The sequence below is a fragment of the Colobus angolensis genome, unplaced genomic scaffold (assembly GCF_000951035.1).
Source record: "Colobus angolensis palliatus isolate OR3802 unplaced genomic scaffold, Cang.pa_1.0 Scaffold165, whole genome shotgun sequence".
NCBI classification, from domain to species: domain Eukaryota; kingdom Metazoa; phylum Chordata; class Mammalia; order Primates; family Cercopithecidae; genus Colobus; species Colobus angolensis.
The window spans coordinates 1,800,372-1,827,033 of NW_012114766.1; the positions used below are offsets into that span (position 1 = coordinate 1,800,372).

Sequence of the window (26,662 nt, forward strand, 5' to 3'; positions counted from 1 at the left end):
AAATCATGGAACTGACTTCAGAAGCACCCCTAGCCCAGCAGCACCTAACAGTTTTGAGTCTCAGACCTGGGAAAGCATCAAGCCCTTCGTCTGATAAATCCACAAAGCTTCCCTGATTTCCCGAGGTGCCCTGTCTTTACCGAGCATCTGCGGCATGCGAGTTTCTGGGGACGCGAAGATGAGGAACAACGTCTCTGTTTTTAAGAGAGCAGATTAACTTCCCGACTCTGAGTGGGTGCCTGTTGTCTTTTGTGGCTCACAGCAATTCTCCAAAGCATCTCTGAGGGCCTCCAAGCGGTTGCAATTGTGCACTCTCGGTGGTGAAAGAAAGTTGGGGCCGGCACCTCCTGTATTTTTTTTTATTAATAAATCACATACATGTTCTTCTTTACAACTTCATCATGCATGGCATTCACACACCAAAATATACTCTTGATGATAGATACAGATGAGCAGAAGTAGCATTTCTCCTGTTCTCTTCTTGAATGCACTTAAGGAAACCCCAGGGGAGAGAACGGCCTGCTCTTTCTAGCCTTCAGGGGCCCCGTGGTTTTCTCTGCGACTCCTGAAACGGAGGCTGCTTCTTGGCTCCTGCAGGTACCAATCCCTGGTGGCTGCCTATGGCGAGGCCAAGCGACAGCGCTTCCTGAGCGAGCTGGCCCACATGGAGGAGAACGTCCACCTGGCACGCTCCCAGGCCCGCGACAAGCTGGACAAATACGCCATTCAGCAGATGGTAGGAGGGTCTCAGGGCGGCTGGGTCTCTGGGATGCGTGGACTAGATCTTAGCTTGTCTGCATGGTGCTCGAATGGACGAGGGCGGAGCGTGGTTCGCTGTCTGGGAACCTGACCATCCTTGCTTCTTGGGGCAGATGGAGGACAAGCTGGCCTGGGAGAGACACACATTCGAAGAGCGGATAAGCAGGGCTCCTGAGATCCTGGTGCGGCTGCGATCCCACACCGTCTGGGAGAGGATGTCTGTGAAGCTCTGCTTTACCGTGCAAGGATTTCCCACACCCGTGGTGCAGTGGTGAGGGGCTCTGTTCCTAGGGGGTTAAGAAGTCCGTTCTGTGTTTTCGTTAAGAAAGACCCCAGTTAAGGAGACAAATGCCATTGAGCCTGTGCTGGAGGCTGCTTGCGTTGAAACTCTATGCAGAAATATGTTTCTAGAAACTCTGAACGTCCACTTTAACTAATATGCAAACATTTTTATTTTCATGACATTGAGTCAACAAATTTTTCAAGGGCTTTTTTTTTTTTTGAGATGGAGTCTTGCTCTGTTGCCCAGGCTGGAGTAAGATGGTGCAATCTCAGCTCATTGCAACCTCCACTTCCCTGGTTCGAGCGATTCTCCTGCCTCAGCCTCCTAAGTAGCTGGGGCCATAGGTGTACACCACCACGCCTGGCTAATTTTTGTATTTTTAGTAGAGATGGGCTTTCATCATGTTGGCCAGGCTGATCTTGAACTCCTGACCTCAAGTGATCTACCTGCCTTGGCCTCCCAAAGTGCTGGGATGACAGGCATGAGCCATATGTCTGGCCAGAGGGTTTTATTTAAAAGTCACTACCCTGAAATGAGCATGGCTGTTGTCCTGTTTGCAAGAGCACATGCATGATTGCTGAAGGTACACAAAGCTGGAGAGTCTGCTTTTCAATATGGAAAACTCATAAGTGGAAAGCATAAACTCTGAAGCTTTGAGACTGCAGGGCTGCAGTTAATCAAGCTGTGATAATTGAAGAATTACATCTTTAAGCCCTCGAGACCCTTTTTGTATCAACATGTATTGCTAAAGTTATACCTATATCTATGTGCATTTATACGCGGGGTTGGGACTCTGAGCCACAGACCAGGCGCATTGTGGCTGATGGCTGGATGCTGAGGTTCTCTGGAAGGCAGGCTCGACAGGCTGAGGCTCGCCTGCTCGTGATGTGGAGATGCTGGGGTGGATGTGGTCCTGCCTTCTGGATGGAGCCATGAAGCCAGCTTCCCTTCCCCAGGGTCAGTGCGTTAGGTCCCGCCGAACTCCCTGAGACACTAGCTACACTGCAGCTTAAGTAGGTGGGTCTGGGACCCAGCACCCCAGTTTTCCTCATGGAATGACAAGTCCTGAATTCCCAACAAAAGTCAAGCAGGTGTTGGATCTGCCAGGTGGGGAATCCCCTGAGAGTCCGAATGAGGCAAGTGCTGCTCTCGCCTTAGAAATCAAAACCAGTGCGAGCTCTGGGCCTCGCCCTCAGGGCTCTGTCCTCCTTCCATCTGAGGCTCTAAGGGAAACACGCAGAAGTGGGCAGCAGCACGTCCGAGGGGCGCGGGGGAGCTGGGGCAGAATTGCACACACACAGAATACAACTCTGCCTTTAAACTAAAATGTGTTTTCCTCATTTAGGTACAAAGATGGCAGTCTGATTTGCCAGGCGGCTGAACCGGGAAAGTACAGAATTGAGAGTAACTACGGCGTGCACACGTTGCAGATCAACAGGTATGGCCGCAGTGAGGGCTCTGGACACTGGTGTCCGGTAATCAGCATTGCAGACCCCAGAGAAGAAGTCAGATGGGTAACTGGAGGCCAAGTCACACCTGTCTGTTTGCACCCCGGGTGACTTTAAATAGCATTTATGAGTTAATGGTACTGGTGCTGGAAGCTTCCCTTTGTTTTTCCTTAGTGTCTGGCCAGAGGAATGCAAACTCTGGGAATAAAGACAGTAGATAGTTTAGGGAAAGGTAATGGCATCTGGGTGGAAAGGCTGCCATGCAGTGCAAGAAGGTTTCATTGACACCCACTGCCAGGTTCGAGTAACACACCCTAAGTTCAGACTGTTCAAAAAATGATAACCTTGATTTTCTTATAACAAATCAAAAAAGTATATGAAATGTAGACAAATAAAAGAAAAACAATCATCTATACATCCAGCACCCAGTATGTTGCTGTATAGCTGGCATTTCTTCTTTTCTCACGTGACACACACACTTCTTTTTTTTTTTTGAGACAGAGTTTCACTCTTGTTGCCCAGGCTGGAGTGCAGTGGCACGGTCTCAGCTCACCACAACCTCCACCTCCCAGGTTCAAGCAATTCTCCTGCCTCAGCCTTCCGAGTAGTGGGGATTGCAGGCATGGGCCACCACGCCCAGCTAATTTTGTATTTTTAGTGGAGATGTGGTTTCTCCATGTTGGTCAGGCTGGTCTCGAACTCCCGACCTCAGGTGATCTGCCCGCCTCGGCCTCGCAAAGTGCTGGGATTACAGGCTTGAGCCACTGCCCCCGGCCCACACATTTCATTTTTTAAATAAAAGCGAGACCCTGCTGTTCTTTTTCTGTTTCTCTGTATACATGGTTTTTACTTTTCACAAAAGACCCTGACATTACACAAGTCAGCTTTTTTCACCAGTAGTATATCATGGCACCTTCCCATGGCTCTAATGCTAATTTTTCCAGTGAACCTGACAGCCTGTTATAGAACTTAAGGAGCACACCCTTGTCCAGTAGCCAGAAGGCCACGTTGACCGTGTGACTTTGGATAAGCCATTAACGCCTCCTGAAAACAATGATCAAGAGACAGTAACAATTTTATCATCGCTATAAGGGCTCACAGAGTTACTGCAAGAAGATGCACTTTGTGTTTATATATGTTTATATATATATGTTTATATATATAATGGGATGTTTGGGGTGTGTGTGCTTGTGTGTGTGGTCAGTTATGTCAAATCCCTTCTAGGAAAACATGAGGGATGTTAATATTAATAAGGTAAAAAATAAGTGAGACATTGGAATATACGGTTTGATTGATTTTATTCTGACTAAACTGTAAAGCAGTGAGTGTGTCATTGTTAGGCCTCGTTTCTTCAGAGGAGAAGGTGCCCACTAATTCCCAGAGGGAGCTGGGAGGAGCTCAGAAGGGTGAACGCAAACATTGATCATCCCTGCCTCTTCTCTCCAGAAGCCTGCTTAGAATGAAAGTCTTGGTTTTTTTTGTCTGTTTTTTGTTTTTTAAAGCTTTTATATATTGGATCCTGTTAAAAAGTCATCTTGACACTTGTTAAGGCCATTAAGAAAGACTTCCTTCCAGGACCACAGGGAGGGATTCTTGCCCTGGGGGAGAGAAACCGGGCTCAGCTCTGAGGACAGCAGGAAAGTGGGAGTGAGACCAAGGAGCAGGGTAGGGTGGATGGGAAATGACTCAGGAGAGACGGGGGTGACGGGGTTCACGCCGAGCCTCCCCAGCAGGGTTCTGGCTGAAAGCAGGCTGGGGCCATCAGACATCCCTGGGGATGGAAGGAGAGGAGCCCATCTGCTGTCAAGGGAGGGGCTTGAGCTCGGCTGAGCTGGTGGGATTCTTACTCTTGAGGGCCCACCGAGCATGGGGCCTGGTTGAGAAGAGGGTTCCAATGAGTTGTCTCCAGTTTAGTGAGGGAGGGCGTCTCTGTCCCCTCCAGCCTGGCGTTTAGTAAGAGACTAGTCTTTGTCCCTTCCAGCCTGGCAGAAAGTCGGGCTCTGCCTGGTTTCTCTCCTTCTGCCTGGCTCCTCCCCTGTGCCCTTGCCCAGCATCCTCACCAACTCTTCCTCTTCCTGCCTTCCCTTCCTCCTGTTTCTGATTGTGCCTGGGGCCATGGCTTGAGCCAGTTCTTCCTGATGCTTGCCCCGGTAGCCTGAGCATGGCATCTGCCCGGTGGTGCCCCTCCCTGAGTCAGGGGGTCCACCAGCTCCTCTGGGTGAGACTCCCTCCTGCCTCCCCTTCCAAGGAGCCTGCATGAGGCCTGCGGCCTTTCTCCTGCTGGAACTGTCCACCCTCTGCAGATTCACTAGCGTTGGTTGTTGAAAGGCGATAGTTAAGATTGAAATTTGCGGGGCATCCTACCTCATTTCCCCAGATAAATCCGAGTTTCTCTGGGTAAGCTCTCCTTCTGGCAGGCTCCTCGGCCCTGCTCACGGAGAGTCTGCTCTGTGCCTGGTGCTGTACTGGAGGCTCAGGAGGATTCAGGGGTCAAGACCTGGATACCGCCTTCCAGGTCCCACTCTCTGGCATCAGGAGGCAATTGTGGGTGAAGGACAGAGCCAGCCACAGCAGCAGAGCTGGCACGGGGAGGGGCTGCGGCCTGTTGTGGTGTGAAATAGATGCCAGGTGGACCTTCGTGGAGATGTCACGTGAGCAAGGCTTGAAGGCCAGCAGAGGACCCAGAGCTGTGGAGCGGGTGGGTCCCTGGCACAGAGGCTCTGAGAGGTGCATCAGGGGTCCCGGGCTAGAGGGTTGGCAGGGGACAATCTGTCACAGGCATAGCCAGTGGCCCTGCAGATCAGGGGATCCCGTGGGCCATTGTAAGGACATTGGTTTTGCTGGAGGGAGGCAGGGAGGCCCCAGAGGGCAGAGGGGAGAAGGAAGGATGTGACCTTCACCTCGAGAGGATCACTCTGACTGCAGACAGGCTGCAGGGCCTGGCAGGCCTGGTGGGGAGCACTTGCCAGAATCCAGGAAGGACCATGGGCCTGGGAGCAGGAGGGCACAGGGGAGCGGGAAGAAGTGGGTGCTCTGGGCAGATTTTGAGGGTACAGCCAGCAGGATTTGCTGCTGGGCTCGACTGGACATTAGTGAAGAGAGGGGTCCAAGTATTCTCAGAGCTGTGGCCGTCACAGCGGGGTGAGCCCTGGCATGGGCAGGGGAGTCAGGCACAGGCTGCTCGGGATGCCTTACCCGGGGACCTCGCCAGGTTTTTCAGGGAGAAACTTTCTCTCCTTGGATTTCCGAAAGTTGCGGGAGTTTTAATGGGCCATAGGCCGTCATGTCTGGCAAGAGACCATCTGCCTTCATTTCGGACAGCTCGTGGATGTGTGGGGCTGTCTGCTTTCTACCCTGTGTGTGCCGTGACTGTTTAGGGGTAAGTAGGTGGCTCTGAGTTCCAGATCAGCTTGTTCCCAAGCTGTGTTCCGATAATTGTTTTAAAAAGAAAATAACAATATTCCTTTCTCAAGAATGAAAAACGTCACATTGACACTGGTGTTGTCATCATTCAAACTTTACCTTGGGAACCGTATGGGCTGTGAACGGAATGGACTCATGTGTGAGATTAAGTTGTTTAATCCGCCCCGGGAACACCACGACTCCATGATCCCCAAATATAGGTCTCCCCTGATGGACTTGGATTTTGCCTGGTTATGCAAATATTTGGGAAACTTGGGAAAAGGAAATTTCCAAGACCAACTTTTCTCTCAGTATTCTTCTTGGTCCTGGGAAGCTCCAAACAAATGAAATGTTAATATTCTTCAGGAAAAGAGCAATGAGATAAGCCCACAAATTACAGCTTGTCTCAGCTGTTCATTCCAAACTGCTGAGCCGCCGGTCATCGGATCTGTGGCCATTTTCAGGGGCGGAATGTGTTGGCACCCACGTCTTCGTTGGCTCAGGAATGAGCTTTTCCATCTGTGATATGAGTGACATTTATTCCTATGAATATTCTTTGGCCGCTGTAAGCTGAATTCTTCAAGTGCCGAAAAAGAAGCTCCCCCTTGGTACTATTTGATTTTAAATTTGTAGTTGACACTGTTTTATACGCTCGTAAGATTTTCTCATGGGACTCAGGATGTGAGCCCTCATTCTTCAAAGAATAAGATGTTCTCATATTTTTGTAAAAAGATTTATAATAGAACAATCTATCTGGTTTTCTATAAGTAACAGGCTCGCTCCCCCTCACTCCTTGCTGTATTATTTTAGGGTGAAACATTTCTTGTACTTTATTTGTAGAGTTTGCTATTTAAATTTTGATTTAATTAAATTATAAATCCAGTGTCATCACCGCTTACAATGTGAGAACATGAGGCCCATGAGAATGGATATGGCACTTAACCTCATGTCTGCTCCTCTTCAAGACAGGACAGAACCAGCTTCTCCCAGGGGTTTGTTTTGGGGGCCTTTAAACAGAGACTCTGGGGTGGCAAAGGGCCCCGTGGATGTTTGTATAAATTGAGACCAGAGAAGACTCTCTCCATCTATTCTGGGAACCTGTCCGAACAGGAAATAAAACCCTTGCCTCTCCCTCACTTGCTTGCAAGTTCTCACAGCATGAAGCAAAGGCTGGAATTAGACTGAGGGTGAGCTGAGTGCTTGTGTGGGGCCTTGGGAAGGGAAGGAAGACTGGGGTCCTTTGGGAACTGCCCATGGACCAAAGCTGTGATTTGCCTCCAAATCCCGAGTGGACAAAGGCTGAGCTGAGGAAGCCTCCACGCAAGAGTGGCTGACCTTCCTCCTGGGTCTGCTCCGTCCTCTGCCCAGGCCCCCTGTTTCCCGGCCTCGGGGCAGCCAGGGGGCAAACCCGCCAAACCCCGTTTCACCCTTACCTCCCTCTCGGGGCAGGTCTGTGCGTTTGTTTATAATCTACACAGGGACCTGTGTTCCAACACACACCATACAGCATGAAACAAGGACGAAAGAGAAATAGAAAAGAGTGAGATAGCGGGGACCATAAACAGAAGGCCTAACTTACCCGTGCCCACCCTGGGGGTGACTGCAAGCTCCTTAGCGGGGCACACCCTGGCTGGACTGGGGCCACCGCCATCGTCAGTGGGTCGGGATCTTTGCTGGGGGGATGGGTTTCTTTACAGAAGGAAGGAGAGCGCTCTCTTCAGAATCAATTCTCTTCGGAATCAATGCTCACGAGCCCAAGTGTTTTGCAGTCAGTGGCTGCGGGAGGCGAAGTGGATGGAGGGCTTCTTCCCCAGTGGTTCCTGCCTCTGAGCACCAAGTGCTAATTGGTGATTTGACGAGCTAATCAGTGCTAATGCGTGAGGCTGCACTCCCCTGGGATCTTAATGCCTTAAGTCAATTGAAAAACAAGCTCCCTGCCCTTTGGGAGAGGCTGCTGGCCTGGGAAACACATCCCCCTCCTCCTTCTCCTCTCCTGGCACCAGTGATCCTATTTCCTTCATTCTAAGACAAGCTTTATCCCCTTCCTGGGCCCCTCCCAGCTATCCCCTGCCAAGGAGCTGTGAAACAGCAATTCGTGGCAGTTCTTAAAAGACTTGGAAATTATGTTGCTGTATAGGACTAAAGGGCAAGGAGGGATTTCCGTGGAGGAGAGGCCAGAGGGAATCATCTTTGAACTTTTGGATCAGGAATTCAGCTAATATCTCTTCATTGCTGTTACGTAAGATGAACGTTACATGATAAAACTACAAAGTGTTTGCAAGTACATTGTTTTATTTAATCACCAAAGTCACCCTAGTAATGTGTGGGTGCTCAATACATGTACTCTAGAAGTCTAAAACACCCTCGATGGGTTTCTTGGAAAGTCAGTAGATAAGAATGATTGGGCTGATCTCATGAAGGTACCAATTTGGAAGGAGAATTTGAGGCTGGCAGATACTGGTGTGTAGGAACCTTGGCAGGCTGGGCACCGTGGCTCATGCCTGTAATCCCAGCGCTTTGGGAGGTCGAGGCAGGTGAATCACGAGGTCAGGAGTTTGAGACCAGCCTGGCCAACATGGTGAAACCCTGTCTCTACTAAAAATACAAAAAATTAGCTGGGTGTGGTGACACACCTGTAATCCCAGCTACTCGGGAGGCTGAGGCAGGAGAATTGCTTGAACCTGGGAAGCGGAGATTGAAGTGAGCCAAGATCGCGCCACTGCGCTTCAGCCCTGGCGACAGAGTGAGACTCTGTCTCAGAAAAAAGAGCGTCGGTAACTATTTGTGCCCTGAGTTTTCTTATTTCTTCTTATTGCCCAAGGTTTCTTCTTAATTCTATTCTTCTCCTTGCCCCATATTGAAAAAAATCCTGAATCCCAGACGAATAGTTGCAAGTGAAAACATTTTTACCTTGACATCTCAGAATGTTATCCAATTACACAGAAGTGGTAGGAGAAGCTCTGCCTGAGGCCCCGGTACCCGTGAGTTAAGTGGCTGCGTGAGGTTTGAGTTGGGCTTCGACGCCTGACTGGTGTGTGATGTGCTGAGTCTACACTGACACCAGTTTAAAAACGGCTAAAACACATGAAAGAAGGAACGTGCAGCACACCAGGGAGTTTTGAGTTGAGAGCCATGGGGCGCAGTGTGAATGCTGTCGATGTTACGTAACAGGCAGCAGCAGAGTTTTTGAGGGGACTGGCTGGAGCCCTGTCCATGCAGCCCACACTCTGGCTCCTCGAGGACAAGGGTGGGTCAAGACATTCACCCCTCCTCACTCAGAAACTGGTCATGACGGTGACCTGCTGGGCTTGAGGACAGCCCGTGCCCTTGTCCAGCCAGGTCACGTCCCGTGAGTCCTGCCCTGGTCCAGCAGGGTCACATCCGGCAGTTCCTGCATGGGAACTGCCCGTGCACCTGCTCTGTGCTTCTCTGGTTTATGGCTCCCTCCTTGAGAGTCTGAGTCTACCTGGATTGTGCATTCACAGGACAGGCTCCAGGTCAGCAGATTCCGATCAAGCAGATTTTTACAGACCGCCTTGCTCACTTCCACATACGCTGCCATTCGAATCCTTCCAGGAGTGCCTGTGGGAGGCTGTCACCCTTGTTTCTCTCATCTGTTGTGTTATTGCTAGTGGGGGCAGGATTGTTGGAGAGGAAGGGTTAGGGTGAATCCCAAAAGATTGTCTTTGGGTTTGGAGAATGCATTTATGGAAACATAATGGTTTTATTATTTAGAAGAAGTAACATGAGCACAAAACAAACAAACAAACAAAATGGAGAAATGCCCATGGGTCCTGCAGAGAAGCAGCTCCTCCTTCCACCCCGGATCCCAGTCCCAGGCATGTTCCGAGAGGCAGCGGCAGGTTGCGCTCCCTGTGGGAATGTGTATACGAGTATTATGTGTGAATTATATGGGTAGATCAGCACAGGTTGTTAACGCTTAGCATTGGAGAAAGCCTCTACTTATGGGATTTTTATGTGTTTTACACACACTGTTACTTTGCCCCTGGAGACATGGCTGTACTTGTGGTGAGTCTGGAAATTGCATAGCAGTGTAGCTTCTAAGGAGTTCAGGCTGGAATTGTAGCTTTGCTGATGGCTTTGTAGTTTGGCTTGTATTCCTCCAAGGTGAACTAGAAGATAATGCTCTTGGTTTGAAGATCTACCCGGACTGGGCTCTGGGGTGTCATCTGTCCCTTGAGCAGTGGCAGCTAGGGAGACCGGATGGCTTTCTCTGACGTATTGAGACTGGATTTGAACTTCAGGAGGAAGGGAAAGAATTCTTGGTAGATAGCACACAGGTCTCAGACACGTTCTTTCCCTTTTGTTGGAGAAATGGAAATTTTTGGTCTAAGAAAATATTTTCAGCTCCTAGTGGAACAGAGAAGAAAATAAAATTACTAATGATTTCGCAGGAATGGATTTGTCTCTGGAGGCACTGGCTTCTTGATGCATTTGAAAAGTCAGACTTGAGTAACTCTTGCTTTTTTCAAAAGTGGGCACTTTTGGTTTTGTTTCTTTTCCCAGATTAAGATTCTGGTCAGGTGTCCATGGCTTGGAAAGGAGCTACCAGAAAGAATGCAATTTTGGAGTCACGTGGACCTTGTTTACCTAGCTTCTTAGCCTGCCATGTTGATTGCTCACCATCCTAGCAGGATAATGACGCCTATTTTCGAGGCTACTTGAGGATGAACATGGAAATGCTGACGTAACGTGATGTAACGTGACATGAAGAGGGCTTGGTGTTGAGTAAAAGCTCAGCTGATCTCAGCACCTCTTCCTTACCCCCTCTTGTCTCTGTTTCCTGGGGAAGCTGGTGGGAAGACAGTTCACAGCCAAGAGAAGTTTTAGCTTTAGTACCATGGATATGGGGAAGCAGAAGACCCACCCCCACAGGGACTTGGGGTTTGTGAGCCTGGGGTCTCTGGCTATTCCTAAGTCATGTTTGTTTGTTTGTTTGTTTTTTCCCCAGGGGTAAACATACATCTGTGTCTCAGGTGGAGTCCAACTCAGACATTTCAATACACCCTTGAGTGGGTGATTTGTATCTGGGGATCATATTACTTTGGGATTCTGGACGTAGCCTCTTATTAGCATGGGAATCCTCCTGGGGAGCTGGGTTGGGCTGTAGAATCGGCTTTTGGAACAGGGAGCTTGTCACTTAGGAGTTAATCGGTCTCTGTTTGCACCTTGGAATCCTTTGTGTGTGCCAGGCACAAGCTGTGTTGAGGGCTTTGATGGGTTCTCAGTGGCTTCGTTCCGGGATTCTCATCCCAGGGCATTAAAGGGTGGGGAGCATCCCAGGTGCAGCTTCTCAATGCCCGTGTGCACCAGGTGGAGACGCACAGCATCCCAGGGGCAGCTCTTCAATGCCCGTGTGCATCAGGCAGAGAGCATTCCGGGGGCGGCCCCTCAGTGCCTGTGTGCACCAGGATCACCTGGGAGAGTGGAGCAAAGCTCAAGCTCCTGGACTACCTTAGAACTGTCGTGGGATGGATTGCCCACATGGGAACAACTCTCTGCATGGGAACAGCTCCCTCATGGAATGGACCTCCCACCATGGTCCAGGGCCTCCCTGAAGGCTCTGTATCACCCCATCACGAGCGGTTCTGCTAGAGCTTGAGGTCACGGGATGCTGTCCATTGACAAGATGAAGCCTCACATTCTATAGAGGTAGAAAAAATAGGACCAGAATGGAATAGAGACTTCTCCTTGAGAATGAACAAAGGATTTTCAGGAGTGCTAGTACCATTTTATTCTTAAGGCCAAAGCTGCACCATCGTCTGGGATCAGGCCTTCATCTGTGTCTATAATTAATACCGGGTGCTGCCTCACCTTTCCAAGGACAGAGCTGGCATTGTTCTTGTACAAATCACTCATGAACAAATAACCCACGCCATGTGATTTGCTTTCGAGGAATGCTTTTGTGCAATCCGGGTCACTGACTTTTACAGAACGGTCCCGTAGACTTTCTCTTGCTTTTTGTCTCCAAGGGCAGACTTTGACGACACCGCGACGTACTCAGCCGTGGCCACCAACGCCCACGGACAGGTGTCCACCAACGCGGCGGTGGTGGTGAGAAGTGAGTGTCGGGTGGGCTTTCACGGAGCACCTTCCTCCTGCTTTTCTCTTTCTTGCTGCACTCACTTCACTGTCTTGCAGGGTTCCGGGGAGACGAGGAACCGCTCCATTCGGTGGGACTCCCGATAGGATGTAAGTAGGTTTTCGTTTCCTTTCTGTGTGGTGAAATGTTTAGTGACACAGCAGACAGTTTGAAAACATGGTTTCCTAAGGGCCAAATCTTTTTCTTTTTTTTTTTTTTGGGACGGAGTCTCGCTCTGTCACCCAGGCCGGAGTGCAATGGTGCCATCTTGGCTCACGGCAAGCCCCGCCTCCCGGGCTCACACCTAAGGGCCAACTCTTTTTTACAAAAATCATATTTCAGAAAACTCCTCCAAGTTTCTCCTGACCAGTGTTAGCGTGCTGACAATTTGTTCCCGTGTCATTCTATGGCTAGATGGTATTTTTAGACTGGTGAAAACATCACTTGGAGAGACTACATTTTTGAATTGGAAAAAAAGAGACACATTCAAATTCTTGACCTGAATGCATCACGTTGCTGTTTTGTGTTTAAGGAGATGTGGTGTTTTTTGTTTTTTGTTTTTTTTTTTTCCTCCAAAAGTCTCTTGGTCCTTGTAACAAATAACTTCAGGTCAAAATGAGGGCAGTGCAGCAGGCTTTGGCCCAGAAACCCGCCCCAGGCCTGGGACCTGCCGTGGCCCTGTAAAGAGGCGAAGCTGTCTCTGGCCCTGGGCTGGCTTCACCCTAGCAGTCCCGTGGTGCTGGGTGACCCATGCTGGGTGAGGTGAGGAGGTCCCCATGAGGGCATCTGAGAACTGGGACATGATGGATGCACTTTCAAGGCAGCTTGTTTATGGCTTGGGAGTGAGTTTTAGAATTGGCCTGAACTTCCCAGGAAGGAACTGTACATTCCGATGGAAGCATTGATTTTACTGTAATGCAAAGCTTAGATGCTCTGGGCCACGTGCTGGGAGTGGAGAGTTGACCAAAGTGACGATGGAGGGCGGAGCCTCCTGGCAGCTGCTGGACACTGTGGGCGTGGCCTCCGCTTGCTATTTCTGTGTGACTTTTATTGCTGGGCTACACCCAACACTCGGTGAGCCTCCAAGACCACCAAAGGGCAGGCAGGGACCAGGCCAAGGTGAGCCTGGGGAGGCCGGGAGATCTGGGCGTCTGTGTGCAGTTCTGGCCCTCAGGACAGCACGGAGTCCGTGTGGAGAGATGCCCCAGGCACTGGTGAGCTGAGCAGGTCCTGGCGGTCACCTGGTCCCATCCCAGGGTTTCTCCTACCTATGAACATTTTATCTTCCTAAACAAGAACCGTGGTGCAGTTACAGCATAGATCACCATGTAAGAATGCTCGTGTATTCACCACCCGTGTTTGACAGGGGGAAATATCTTGCTATTTTTGCTTCAGTTGTTTTTCATTGAAGTCCAATTTACATAACACAACATTAGCCATTGTACACTGTATCATTCAGGGTAGCTTCAATTGTTTTCCAAGAGCTGAAACAATCACAGAGATGATGAAAGCACCCAATGCTGCTCCTGTCCGTCTCCCACATGGTCCTGGCATTTGCAGTGGCTTTTAACATTTTTTATTTTTATTTATTTATTTATTTCTGAGACAGGGTCTCACTCGGTCGCCCAGGCTGGAGTGCAGTGGTGCGATCTTGGCTCGCTGCAGCCTTGATCTCCCTGGCTCAAGGAATCAACCTCCTAAGTAGCTGGGACTACAGGCGTGTGTCACCAAACCTGGCTCATTTGTTTTTTTTGTATTTTGTAGAGATGCAGGTTCACCATGTTGCCCATGTTGGTCTTAAACTCCTGGGCTCAAGTGATCCTCCCGCCTTGGCCTCCCAAATTGCTGGGATTATAGGCATGAGCCACCATACCCGGCCGGCAGCTGTTGTTTAAACTTCCTTACGTGCATATATCTGTAAATCATACAGTTTTTTTTTTTTTTGGTTTTAAAAATTCAGTATAGATTTTTTCCTGACACATATGTACTACCCCTACCACACATATTTTTGAAATTTAACCAGGCTGACACTTCTGGATCTAGTGACTTCATTTGGGTGAACTCTAAACTCTATGGATGCAAATACCACCGTTTGTTTTGAAGAGGAGGCAGCCGTGGCCTCCAAGTCCGTGTGACTTGCCAGAAGCCACAGTCTGGGGCTGAAGTTGGACTTAAACCTTTAGTCTTCACACACGATCAGGTTCTTAGCCCTGCCTCTAACGACACCACAAGGTCGACTTTGTGACATTTAATTCTTCGGCAGTGGCTTGTCTCAGCTCCGGCTGCTGGAACAACATGCCATGGCTGGGGCACTTTACGAACAATAAGCACTTATCCTCTCTGTTCTGGAGGCAGAAGCCTGACACTCAGCAGGCGTAGCTTCTGGTGAGAACCCTCCTCCTGGGTTGCTGACGGCACCTGCCCACCGCATCCTCATGGGGAAGGGAGGAAGGTCTGGCCTCTTCCTCCTCTTCCAAGGGCACTCATCACCACCCTGGGGCCTCCCATGAGATCTCATGATCTCATCCCACCCTCATCACCTTCCAAAGGCCCCACCTCCTCACACCATCCCACTGAGGGTTAGGGATTCAACCCTAGAATTTGGGACACAGATACTCTGTCTGGAGCACAGACCTGGCTAGGGGTGTTCCATGCCGTGGGGCGGTGACAAAGACACGCATTTGTGGTGACAACCTGAGTGTGTCCTTTCAAAGATGCTCTCTGCCCTTCGGCCCTGAAAGCCTCCATCGTTTCTGTGCAGTGCCCCTGTCATCAGTGATTCCGTACACGCACTTTGACATCCAGTTTTTGGAGAAGTTTGGGGTCACCTTCAGGAGGGAAGGCGAGACGGTCACTCTCAAGTGCACCATGCTGGTGACGCCGGACCTGAAGCGGGTGCAGCCGCGAGCTGAGTGGTACCGTGATGGTGAGTAGGTCACAGCCCAGACCCGGGCACACGCCAGGAGGATTTGGGTCGAAATGTCCTTTAAATGTGGGTGTCCGTGTGGCTTTTGTCTCTACCACTGGGTCAGCTCCAGACAGCCGAACAAACTGGGGGACTGTAGAGAACTTGGCAGCCCACTGTTGACTTTGAACTTCATCCAGGAGAATCCTGGAGACAGACCCCAAATCTAGAGCAGCCACTTAGAGACTGATCGCTCGTACAACGACAGACGGAATGATCTCGTGCTATTGAGATTGAGTTTAATGCACATTACTGCATGGAAGGGGCTGGTTAGCAGCTTGTGTACTAACTCTAGACAGAATTGCTACCTTAGTCCTATTGCGATTCTTTTCTTCCTTCCAGTCCAGTCATTTTGTTTTTAGAGTTTGATGACGTGGAGGGTCTATTCTGGGTTCTTTGGAGATGTGACAGTAGCCCTTTCAGACGCACACCCCTGTGATTCCCTACAGGCAGGAGGAAGCTGGTTGGGGCAGTGGCCACCCAGCAGATAAGCAGGGAGCCCCCAGGTGAACCCAGCTTACCTGAGGACAAAGCTGGCGGCCGCTCACAGCACGTCGCACCTTTACCCACTCAAGTGGCAGCCCGTGCTCTGGACAGTGGGGTGGCAGCCCGTGCTCTGGGCAGTGGGGTGGCAGCCCGTGTTCTGGGCTGTGGGTGCTCCGTTCATGCATGTGATTCCACGAAGTGCAGCTGTTGGGATTTTTCCAGGTTGAGGCTCTGCCTTCCGTGGTGTGCAGCTCCACCGTCCTGTCCTGCTCTGAGACGGCGCTGGTGTCCTCAGGCTTTCTTTGCCTGCTGGGGTGATTTTGGATTCAAACCTTCCGTGTTAACGCTCTTTCTTTCAGACGTGCTGGTGAAAGAGTCTAAGTGGACGAAGATGTTCTTTGGAGAAGGCCAGGCCTCCCTGTCCTTCAGCCACCTGCACAAGGACGACGAGGGCCTGTACACCCTGCGCATCGTGTCTCGGGGCGGCGTCAGCGACCACAGCGCCTTCCTGTTTGTCAGAGGTGTGGCAGGGTTGTCGGGGTGCAGACTTTGTGCGTGCCCGGGGAGGGGAGGCGGCCCTGGGAGGAGGGAGGCACTGCGAAAAGGAGTCAGGAGGGTGTGAGACCACTTTGATCCTTGGAGACCCCCATGCAGCACCGATTTTCCCTCGGTGCATGGGCACGCCAGGCACTTCCTGTCAATGAGCAGACAGAAGAATCGGGACACAATCCGGAATAGACCAGAGTCGTCATTCGTTCATATACTCATGAGCATTTGATAAATAGTTCCCAAGAGTGAGTGCACCAGATTTACTGATTCTCAGGGAAGGTAGCCCGAAGACAAAGAAGGGCACAGTGTTGGAGTCCCAGGGAAGAGCTTCCTTACTCTCCTGCCAGCGACTCACTGCCTCTGGACTTTGGCTTAAGAGAAACAGACGTGAGGATGACAGCCAGTGTTGTGACCTCCACCAACCGCTTTAATGAAACTTGTGCTTAAGACGTTTGTGGCCGGGCACGGTGGCTCACGCCTGTAATCCCAGCACTTTGGGAGGCCGAGATGGGCGGATCATGAGGTCAGGAGATTGAGACCATCCTGGCTAACACGGTGAAACCCCGTCTCTACTAAAAATACAAAAAACTAGCCAGGCATGGTGGCGGCGCCTGTAGTCCCAGCTACTCGGGAGGCTGAGGCATGAGAATGGCGGGAACCCAGGAGGCGGAGCTTGCAGTGAGCTGACATCTGGCCACTGCACTCCAGCCTGGGCCACAGAGCGAGACTCTGTCTCAAAAAAAAAAAAAAAAAGACATTTGTGGCCACAACAGCCATCACCACCAGAGGCTTTATGTCAGGCAGTGTGCTGGGGTCCTACACGGATTTAGTCTTCACGACAGACTCACTATGGAGGCTTCACTCATTCCATTTTATGAAAAGAAAGACAAAATTTGTGATATACATATATATATTTATAAAATGCCTATTGTATACATCCTATAGGTGTGCATGTATGTGTCTATACTTACATAAACATCTGTGTATACATAAGCTAGAATTCTTACAATAACAGCAAAAGGAAATACTGTTCTCAGTTTTCCAGATGAATCCGTTGAGGCTCAGAGGCAGGAGAAATGTCTCTAGGGTGGAGAAGCTGGGATTTAAATTTTGTTGGAGCCTGAGCTCCTGCTATACAGTTGTAGTGTTTTTGGCATCATGTGACTGAGAAGGAGGGGTCACCTACCCCTCAACCCTTTTTTTTTTTTTGTTTTGCTTTTGAGACAGATTCTCACTCTGTCGCCCAGGCTGGAGTGCAGTGGTGTGATCTCAGCTCACTGCGAACTCCGCCTCCTGGGTTCATGCGATTCTCCTGCCTCAGCTTCCTGAACAGCTGGGACTACAGGCACCTGCCACCGTGCCCTGATTATTTTTTGTATTTTTATTATTTATTTATTATTTTATTTTTTGGGATGGAGTCCTTGTTGCCCAGGTTGGAGTGCAGTGGCGCTATCTTGACTCACTGGAACCTGTGCCTCCTGGGTTCAAGCGATTCTCCTGCTTCAGCCTCCCGAGCAGCTGGGACTACAGGCGTGTACCACCATGCCTGGCTAATTTTTGTATTTTTAGTAGAGACGGGATTTCACCACGTTGGTTAGGCTGGTCTCGAAGTCTTGACCATAAGTGATCAGCCCCCTCCTCAGCCTCCCAAGCACTGGGATGACAGGCGTGAACCACCATGCCTGGCCTCACCTATGTTTTTATCAGTGTCTATTTCACTCCCCTCCCGCTTCTGCCCTGGGCAGCATCTCAGCAGCCTCTGGGTTTAGGGGCAGCCTCCTTGCTGAGGCACAGCTGACCTACAAGGAAGGCGTCACAGCGCTCCTGCGTCATGTGGCTGCTGCTCCTCTCCGGGTCCCCGGGCTCCTGGCTCCATCCTGATCAGCCATGTGTCCTTACCTGCTGCCCAGGTTCTCACCTTCCCACCTGCCTCCAGCTCCAGCGGGGTGCAGGATGCATGTGTACATCGTCATGATTATTTTTTCCATTGCATCCATTAGATCAGAGCTTACAGGAAGGACTGTATCATTAAAGAATATTTCATCTGAAAAGAAATAGAAGAAATGTCGACCAAATGTATCTCACTTGCCACAAGATAGCCTAAGCTTGCAAGTCTGTGAGGTTAGACACTTCCACCACGTTTCACTGCTATTATTAGGTGGGCGTTAAATGTCCCTTCCATCCTCTGCATGTGCCTGCTGGTATGACGCTCCGCCCCATAAAAAGGCAATAAATGCAACACGGCTCAAATCACCTTGCTCACTCAGCACCAACAACAGGAAGAAATTAAGGCGAGGGTGGGGAGTTTAACCGTTTTCAATTGCTTTCTGAGGCTTTTGAATGCGAGAGGAAACTACTTGGCTCAATGTCAGGAAATTCTCAGCTTTTAATACCCTGAGGATATGTGAGCAGGAAACTGGATAGTGCTTACACTGCTAAGGATGGGTCACAGGACAGCTATGGCTACTGAATAAATACATAGTTCAGATAAGAGGGTTAACATTCTGTGTATTAACTTTCTAAGTTGCTCTGTTGGTTTTCATGCAGCTGTAATTAAACCTAATTGCAACATGGTCATCAGTAGACTGAGAAATGAATGATACAATATTGTCCCAAACATTGGCTCAAAATTGGCCCAAAGAGTAAATCACCCAATTTCCTAAGGATTTTGAAATAGAAGAGTATCTCAGGTGATATTTCTCAGGTGTTAGAAATGCTGAATTGTTGTCACTGTTTCATCCGCACCTTTTTGGCCACGTGCCTTTATACAACACAGCAGCACCAAGAGAAGACGAACTGAATTCGGGATCTAACAACAAAAATTTGTAGACTTAAGTGTTTTATCGAGGATTCTATGTTTTGAAACTTTTTAATTCATAAATAATTTTATATTTCTTGTCACCAGTTTCCACCAGAGTAAGAAATATTCTAGTACTTGGAACATGAGGATTAAACAGTGGATCAAATCAAGGGGATAGAACTGGAGCTTGGAGGAGCTGTAAACAGACTCTGCAGTGACCCCAGCCTTTAAATGACAGGTGTGTGCCTTTTCTCTCCCTGCCCCAAGATGCTGACCCGCTGGTAACAGGGGCCCCCGGCGCACCCATGGACTTGCAGTGCCACGACGCCAACCGAGACTACGTCATCGTGACCTGGAAGCCGCCCAACACCACCACCGAGAGCCCTGTCATGGGCTATTTTGTGGACCGGTGAGTGTCTTCTGCTCGGAATCTTACCATGGATGATATATTGAGAAATCTTTCTCAACACAGGTTGACGTTCCAATTTTTTGATTGGCTCTGGGTCCATGGCTAATTGGTCGTATAAGTTCCTGTTGAGGCAATTGGTAAATATGGCCAAGTAGGCTGAGCCCAGCATAACCACACTGGGTTTCTTTTTGTTGAAAGTGGGGCCTCATTTGCCTGTTGCACAGTAACCAATTGCCAGTAACCAATCCCACCAATGTCTTCAGGCTTGCTCTGAGCCTCGTGCTGTGCTTCTGTTGAGGTACGGGCTGTGCCTCATACTGGAGAGGGCCCTGGCTTTAGCAGAGTTCAGGTTTGGAACTGTCCTTCCCTCCTGAGAGACAAAGTGGTGTGAAGAATGCCAGCTCATTTCTACCGAAGTTCTTTCCTTTTCTCTTCTGAGGAATATGTGTTCTTCTTGTTTTCAAGGGAGAAATCTTGAGCTTTGAAATATTGGAGTTTGTGTTTTAGTTGATAACTTATGTTTAGGTCATCACTGGAGCCAGTGGAGTTTGAACTCTTTGACTTCCCGTATTGGGGACAGCACTCGGAGGCTGGGAAGTTTACTGAGCACAGCCAGTGGGTTTACTGGATACGCAATTTATGCCCTAAATACAAATTTCGGTTATTGGAGTAAATTCTAGTTGAAGAAAATGAATTTAGAAATTAGAGAGTATAAGAGGATGGTTCTGGCCAGGTACGTTGGCTCACGCCTGTAATCCCAACACTTTGGGAGGCCAAGGCAGGTGGATCGCGAGTTCAGGAGATCAAGACCATCCTGGCCAATATGGTGAAACCCTGTCTCTACTAAAAATACGAAAATTAGCTGGGTGTGGTGGTGTGTGCTTGTAATCCCAGCTACTTAGGAGGCTGAGGCAGGAGAATCTCTTGAGCTGGGGAGGCGGAGGTTGCAGTGAGATGAGATTGCGCCACTGCACTCCAGCCTGGCGACAGAGTGAGACTCCTTCTCAAAAAAAAAAAAAAAAAAAAAAAAAAGATGGTTCCTGCTAGAAATGCAAAATTTCATATGTATATTAAACAGAAAAATAAGGTGATTATCTCAGGAAAAAAAAAAGTGAATTGGCTTAATTTTTTTTTTACGCTGATTAAATTATCTTCCAACAAAGCTACTTGTTTGGCTTAAACATTCCCCATCAAAGTAATATTTTGATGCACTAGAGACAGTTCTGCAGGGACTGCTGTTCAGGGCTTACCTTGAATTAAGCAACGACAACAAGAAAAACAAACCCTCAAAGTGATCTTCTTTTCTCCTGGGACAGCTGATAACTTTTCTGGCCATGTTGACACAAACTATTTCCTGCACTGTCTCAGTTAACAATCCGCACTCCTCCCCTCATTACAAAAAGAGCAAACATGAACATCAAAGCAACCGAACGTTTTGGGAATGGGGGTGCATTTGGAAGTGGAGGGTGCAGCTACTCCTCTGTCCTTCCTTCAGGCTTACAACTTGCCAGCTGTTGCCTGACATTGAAGGTTTTCCCACCAGACTTTTGGTTTTGACCTTGTTGTTCTCTTTGGCTAAAACAGCCCATGAATTGCGGATCAGAGAGCTTTCATTAAAAGTGCTAGATTCTTAGTGGGAGAGCTGGTTCTTTCCCAGATGAAGGCACCACTCTGGGGTTGAAGTCCTCCCTCCGAAAACTGATTTTCTGAACTGGCTCTTTTCTCCTGGGGATTTAACATGAAGGTTTTTTTCTTACATTTTTCAACCTGTGAAAAATGGAGGTTAATCTTTCCTATATTTCCAGGTTTCTGGTCAGGAATTAATATTTTCAAAAAACTTCTAAATTCCACATGAGAAGCATTCTAGAAAGAAATGCCCTAATATTATTCCAGGAGACTATAAGCCAGCTTTCCCGGGGACCCGGGCCCTTGGTCCCACAGAGTGGGACGGGAGCTGGAGGCAGAGGGGGCTGAGCCTGTTTCCCCAGCCTGGCCCTCAGACAGGTCATGCTGCAGCTTAGGGGTGCCTTGACTATGTCACATAATTCGGAAAAAGAACTGTTTAGGATACATCTAAAATAACTTTTTGAGGAGATTTTTGCCTAAATGTGTTTGATGACAGGAATTGATCTTCAACTATAAATTATTAAGATTCATGGGTATATATTACACATATAATACATAATACATATAATATATATATTGAATTTTCTAAATAGCTCTGTCTTTTAAAGTTTATCTATACAAGACAATATTTTAGCAGCATAGATTTTACTGGCATAAGATATTTTCCTGTTATAATCGGTGTGTGCGTATATGTATATACTTATATATATTTAGTAGGTTGCCACATTTGTTATTCTCTGTTGTTTTTCTTTTATTAACTTGAAGATGTGAAGTAGGAACGAACAACTGGGTTCAGTGCAATGATGCACCAGTGAAAATCTGCAAATACCCAGTCACGGGGCTTTTTGAAGGAAGGTCTTACATATTCCGAGTGAGGGCGGTGAACAGTGCGGGCATCAGCCGCCCCTCCAGGGTCTCTGATGCGGTGGCCGCACTTGACCCGTTGGACCTGAGAAGGTTACAAGGTAAGCCGCTCACGCCTCAGTATCCACTGTGCCCAGGAAGCTTTGTGTGTGATCTGTTCTCTCTTTCCCTCCCAACTCGAGGTGAGCCGAGAGACCGCCCTGTGTGCGGAGTGTAGCACAGGCTGTTTCAGTGTTCTCCAACATCTCTGCCAGCATCACTGCAGGAATGGGAACAGGCTGACATGTACACTCTAAAATGATTGTGCCTCACCTCCAGAAAGCTCTTTGCTGGAATCCAGTTAAACTGGCTCAGAATTAGACCTTTTTTTTTATTCCATTGGTGATATAATTTCAACACATAATGACACTTAGAAGGCCGTCCTATTTCTGAGTTTTAATTTTGCATGACACAGATTCCTCAACGGGACTGGGCCCTTCGTTATGGTTCTAGGCGAGCCACTGTGTTTTCCATACCCACATGGTCCTTTGCATCCACCACCAAGAGCGGAGAAGTGCTGTTACCAGGACACTTCCAGAATCAGCTCTGATGCCTGCAGAGGACTCACAGGTTGTAGTCCTAATGCAGAGGAGATGCAGAGCTGGCACAGAATTAGGGAAGACAGGGGATTTTTGGGCAACCTTCGCATGTCAAATCAAGTGTTAACCTTTCTCTTCGCAGCCGTTCATTTGGAAGGAGAGAAGGAGATTGTCATTTATCAGGATGACCTCGAAGGTAAGTAGCTTCTCATCACTCCAGCTGCTCATCCCCTGGGGATTTGGAGTTGTAATTAGAGGTGGGAGAGATGGACAGAGAACGCCCCCTACTGGGCACAGCCTATGCATGGAAAAATGAAAACTGAAGGTCAGGCCTGCAAGCCCAGTGTCCATAGAAGTTAAAAAAAGAAAAAAACAAGACAGAGTGAAAGGGTGGGAGAAAGGGTGAAGGAGTAGTGAGTCTTAGACTCACCTTTCATTTGGGGTTTACAAAGGCATTCTTTCGGGGATCGTAGAGAAGAAACCCAACTAAAGCTACGACTTGGTTCCTGGATGACGTAAGATCCTTTCTCATAGATTGCGTTGTGAAATCGATTTCATTTTAATTTTCTAAGCAAACATTTTATTCCTGACAATATTATTAACCTTAAATCAAAAGATTTTAATTGGACTTATAACTAGAGTTCATAGAGTACCATGGGTAAAAACTTAAAAAGAAAGATTTCGAATTAGTTTGGAGCCACTGGCTAAGGAGCGGTGATTTTGAGCTACTCTTTAAAATCACAGCTGTGTTCTCTCTCCTAGAGCTGCAGTCTTAAAAACGTTTTCTGGATCGATTTTCTACATCTGAAGCAGATAGGTCCCCATCTAGTATCCACACATTGCATTTTCTGCCACATGAAGATTTTTCTCTAGAATCTCAAAACAAACATATGTCCCAATGTGTCCCATGAGGGACATAAACTCCCAAAAGAACACCGTTAAGAGTTCTGGTCCAGCCAAGGTAACCTTTAAGCCTTAGTCAAACCCTCTGGCTCCAGAAGGACCTAGAACTCAGGACGGACACTCAATACGTAAGGAATGAAAGTGAGGGCTTTGGGGAGGGCAACTTCTTGCAGCTTCCTGGGCATCTGGTTTTTTGACTCAGCCTAGTATTCTGTCTCATGCATGGTAAACCCTCTCCATTTTTTGGATGATTAGAACATGGATATTTGAATGACTGAAAAATGGCTCCAAATTCTTTTGGAAGAGAAGGCATGCTTGAGGCTGACCAACCTGTGTAGAATGAAGTTTGGTTCTGACCTGCGGGAGGAACAGGCAGCCCAGGCTGTGTAGAATGAGGTCTGGTTGCCTGTGGGAGGAACAGGCAGTCCCCCTTCTCACTCCTCACGGGCAGACAGATTCAGGGAGTAGATGGGCAGCCTGGACCATGCTGAGTGGATGTGTGGGATTCCAGCCTGGCAAAAATGAGCCGCGGTGAGAAGGTGTAACTTACTTTATAAATGTCACATATCTGTGATGAAATTTGCCTTCTGTCAAGGCCATTGTGAAGAGCACTGGGGAAGGGAAATCATGTAATGGAATGAAACACAGCCCTGCCTTTTTGGAGAGACAGTCTATCTTTCTAGTGACACATGATTGTGGTGGGATAGACGTAGCCCGCTGTTCATGACGTGTCAAAGGAAGGAAGAGCAGGTGTCCTGAGGCTTGGTTTGCCAGTTGATAAAATGGAAGTCTGGTGTCCAGAAACAGTAGCTCTCATTTCCCGCTGGAATAAAGACACAGATGCTATTTTCCATGATCTCATGTTTTCCTTGCTTTCAGCAAGGCAGGTTTCCGGCTGGCTGGGCCCATGCCCTCCTCTGTTGGAGGCGGTTGTGAACGCGGCAGGATTTATTCATCCTCAGGGGACTTTTCCAAGGCTGTGTTTATGTGGTGGGTCATGGGAGGCTGAGGGTGAGACTCTTAGATGGAAAATTGTTTGACTTGGTACGTGGACACTGCCTGAGGCTCAGCCTCCCGGGCTTCGGTTCTCTGACGTGACGCCTTGTGTACAGTGAACAGGCAATTTCCATGGTCAGAAACAAACTGGGTATGAAATTGAAATTCTGCTATGTTGATATGGGGGTTTGGAAAGTTCATCTGTTCACCTTAGCCATTTTAAACAAGGAGTAACTCCTCTAACTTAAAAAGTCTTTATCCGAAGAAAGAGATCTATAATGTTTCTAAGCGTATCATTTTAGGGTTCAAGAATTTGCTATTAGGAAGTTCCCTTTTCTACCGGTGTCTTTTTTCTTCAGCTGATTTTTTTTTTCTTTTACCATTGCTTTAGCTAGAAAACACTTGGTAAATGCCACTTGTTTTACTGAAACAGAAACAGTACTGTTGTTGGCTAAAAATGGCTCGTCTGCTATTTTTGACTTTTTGCTAAGTTTTCCGTATCATTTTAATCTTGGGCAATGTCTTCCTTCAAACATTTAAACGGCTATCCATGCCCTTTCCTTAACATAAACCCAGCTTGCCCAGTATTTCTTGAATTGCTTCGCTGAAAAATGGACACCGTATTCTTGGAAAGGCCAGAATAGACTCTCGTAGAATTTAATGAGAGCGTTTTTACTCTACTGTTTTCCCATGTTATTCTCTCCTAATTATGCATGCAAGCGTTGGGTGTGCTGTCCTGGGCTGGGTCATCTGCAGCCCATGTGCTCAGTCACTTGCTCTGTGCTCTGCAGGACCCTGGAATTCTGTCAAATCTAAAATAAACTCGGCGTTTCATTTACTTAGAGAAAAATCTCCTGGGGAGGTTGTGGTTTCCTTAGGTGGATGAGGGAACAAAATGCAGAAGTTGGAACCAGAAGACCTAAGTCTGGACCCCAATTCAGCCACCCAGTAGCTGTGCGATCTCAGGAAAATGTTATGTTTTTATGAGTTCAGTTTCTGGATTTTTAAGTGGAGGAAACCAATAGTATCTTCCTCCATATGTGAACAGAACCCAGAATAAGATATTGGATGTGAAAGCATTTTACAACAATAATATGTATTATATATTACTAATGTATATAACATATAATAATATGAGAAGTATGTGTGTGTTTATCTCTCACTGTTTTCATTTAGTATTGACTTGGCCCATTGGAACAGGGCTCGGGAGCCTTCAGGGCTGAAGCAGAGGTGAGGGCAGTGTCAGTGCCCTGGGGGTAGAACCGTTGGCCAGTGTCTTGCCTGTGCTTAGCGGCATCTCTGGTGTGCTTAGCAATGTCTTATTTGTGCTTAGTGGTGTCTCGTGTGTGCTTATCAGTGTCTCACAGGTGCTTAATGGTGTCTTGTGTGTGCTTAGTGGTATCTCATGTGTGCTTAGCACTGTGTCATGTGTGCTTAGCAGTGTCTTATATGTGCTTAGTGGCATCTCGTGTGCTTAGTGGTATCTCATGTGTACTTAGCACTGTGTCATGTGTGCTTAGCAGTGTCTTGTGTGTGCTTGGTGTCTCGTGTGCTTATCAGTGTCTCATGTGTGCTTAGTGGTGGTGTCTCATGTGTGCTTAGTGGCATCTCATGTGTGCTTAGTGGCATCTCATGTGTGCTTAGCAGTGTGTCACGTGTGCTTAGCAGTGTCTTGTGTGTGCTTAGCGGTGTCTCACACATGCCTAGTGGTATCTCGCGTGTGCTTAGTGGTGTCTCTTGTGTGCTTAGCGGTATCTCACATGTACCTAGCAGTGTCTCGTGTGTGCTTGACATTCATTTGCTTTCCCTCAGCTCCCCTCTCAGCTGCAGGGTCATAGCTCATGCCCACCCCCGTGCTTCCCTCTCCCTGGCTTGTGGGACCCTTTTGAACCCTTTTCTCGTCTCTCCATGGTGGGAGCATCTGCAAATCCGCAAGGCTCCTGTGATCACATTGTCTGAGGTGATGACGATGTGAAGAATAACTCAAGTGTCTTGCCCCAGCCGGGGATCCCCTGCTGACAAAGCTGTGTTCTTTCACCCCACCTTGTCATCAAAGGCACTGTCTCTCACTCCACTTTCTCTGGTCTTTTGCTACGTGCAGGAGCAAAGGCGACAAGACAGTTCTGAAAGTGTGAACAAGATTCTGCAGTCAGTGGCTCACATCTCTTGCTGCTTCTGTTCGTTGCCTTGTTCTTTCTGTCCCCTTGGTTTGCTTTCCTCGTCAGCACCTCTGAAATAAACCAGGATTCCATTTTGGAATTTCGGCGTGTGTTACAGGAAGATGAGTTTTCCGCGTCTTCTCTCTGGAATGCTTTTTTCTGTGGGTCTCGAGGTGTGGACACGGAGCGTGGGTGGAGAGCAGGCCTGTGGAGTGTCCCCCACCCCGGTTACCCTCTACACTTTCCGGAGACACGCTGACCCCTTGTGTGAAATTCAGCACCTTACCAGAATGACCCCAGCTCAGCCTGTGTTGTCTCTGACACGCAATGCA

General features: G+C 48.4%; 1 protein-coding gene across 1 annotated transcript in view; it reads left to right on the top strand.

Moving 5' to 3' along the window:
- Positions 1-26,662, top strand: part of MYOM2 (myomesin 2) — a 99,472-nt gene that overhangs the window by 10,989 nt on the left and 61,821 nt on the right. Inside the window, exons 4-13 of the mRNA XM_011937545.1 lie at positions 598-736; positions 873-1,030; positions 2,388-2,480; positions 11,886-11,974; positions 12,055-12,105; positions 14,757-14,921; positions 15,806-15,967; positions 19,063-19,204; positions 21,596-21,795; positions 22,415-22,468. Coding sequence (XP_011792935.1) covers positions 598-736; positions 873-1,030; positions 2,388-2,480; positions 11,886-11,974; positions 12,055-12,105; positions 14,757-14,921; positions 15,806-15,967; positions 19,063-19,204; positions 21,596-21,795; positions 22,415-22,468 — 1,253 coding nt within the window. The remainder of the gene's footprint in view (positions 1-597; positions 737-872; positions 1,031-2,387; positions 2,481-11,885; positions 11,975-12,054; positions 12,106-14,756; positions 14,922-15,805; positions 15,968-19,062; positions 19,205-21,595; positions 21,796-22,414; positions 22,469-26,662) is intronic.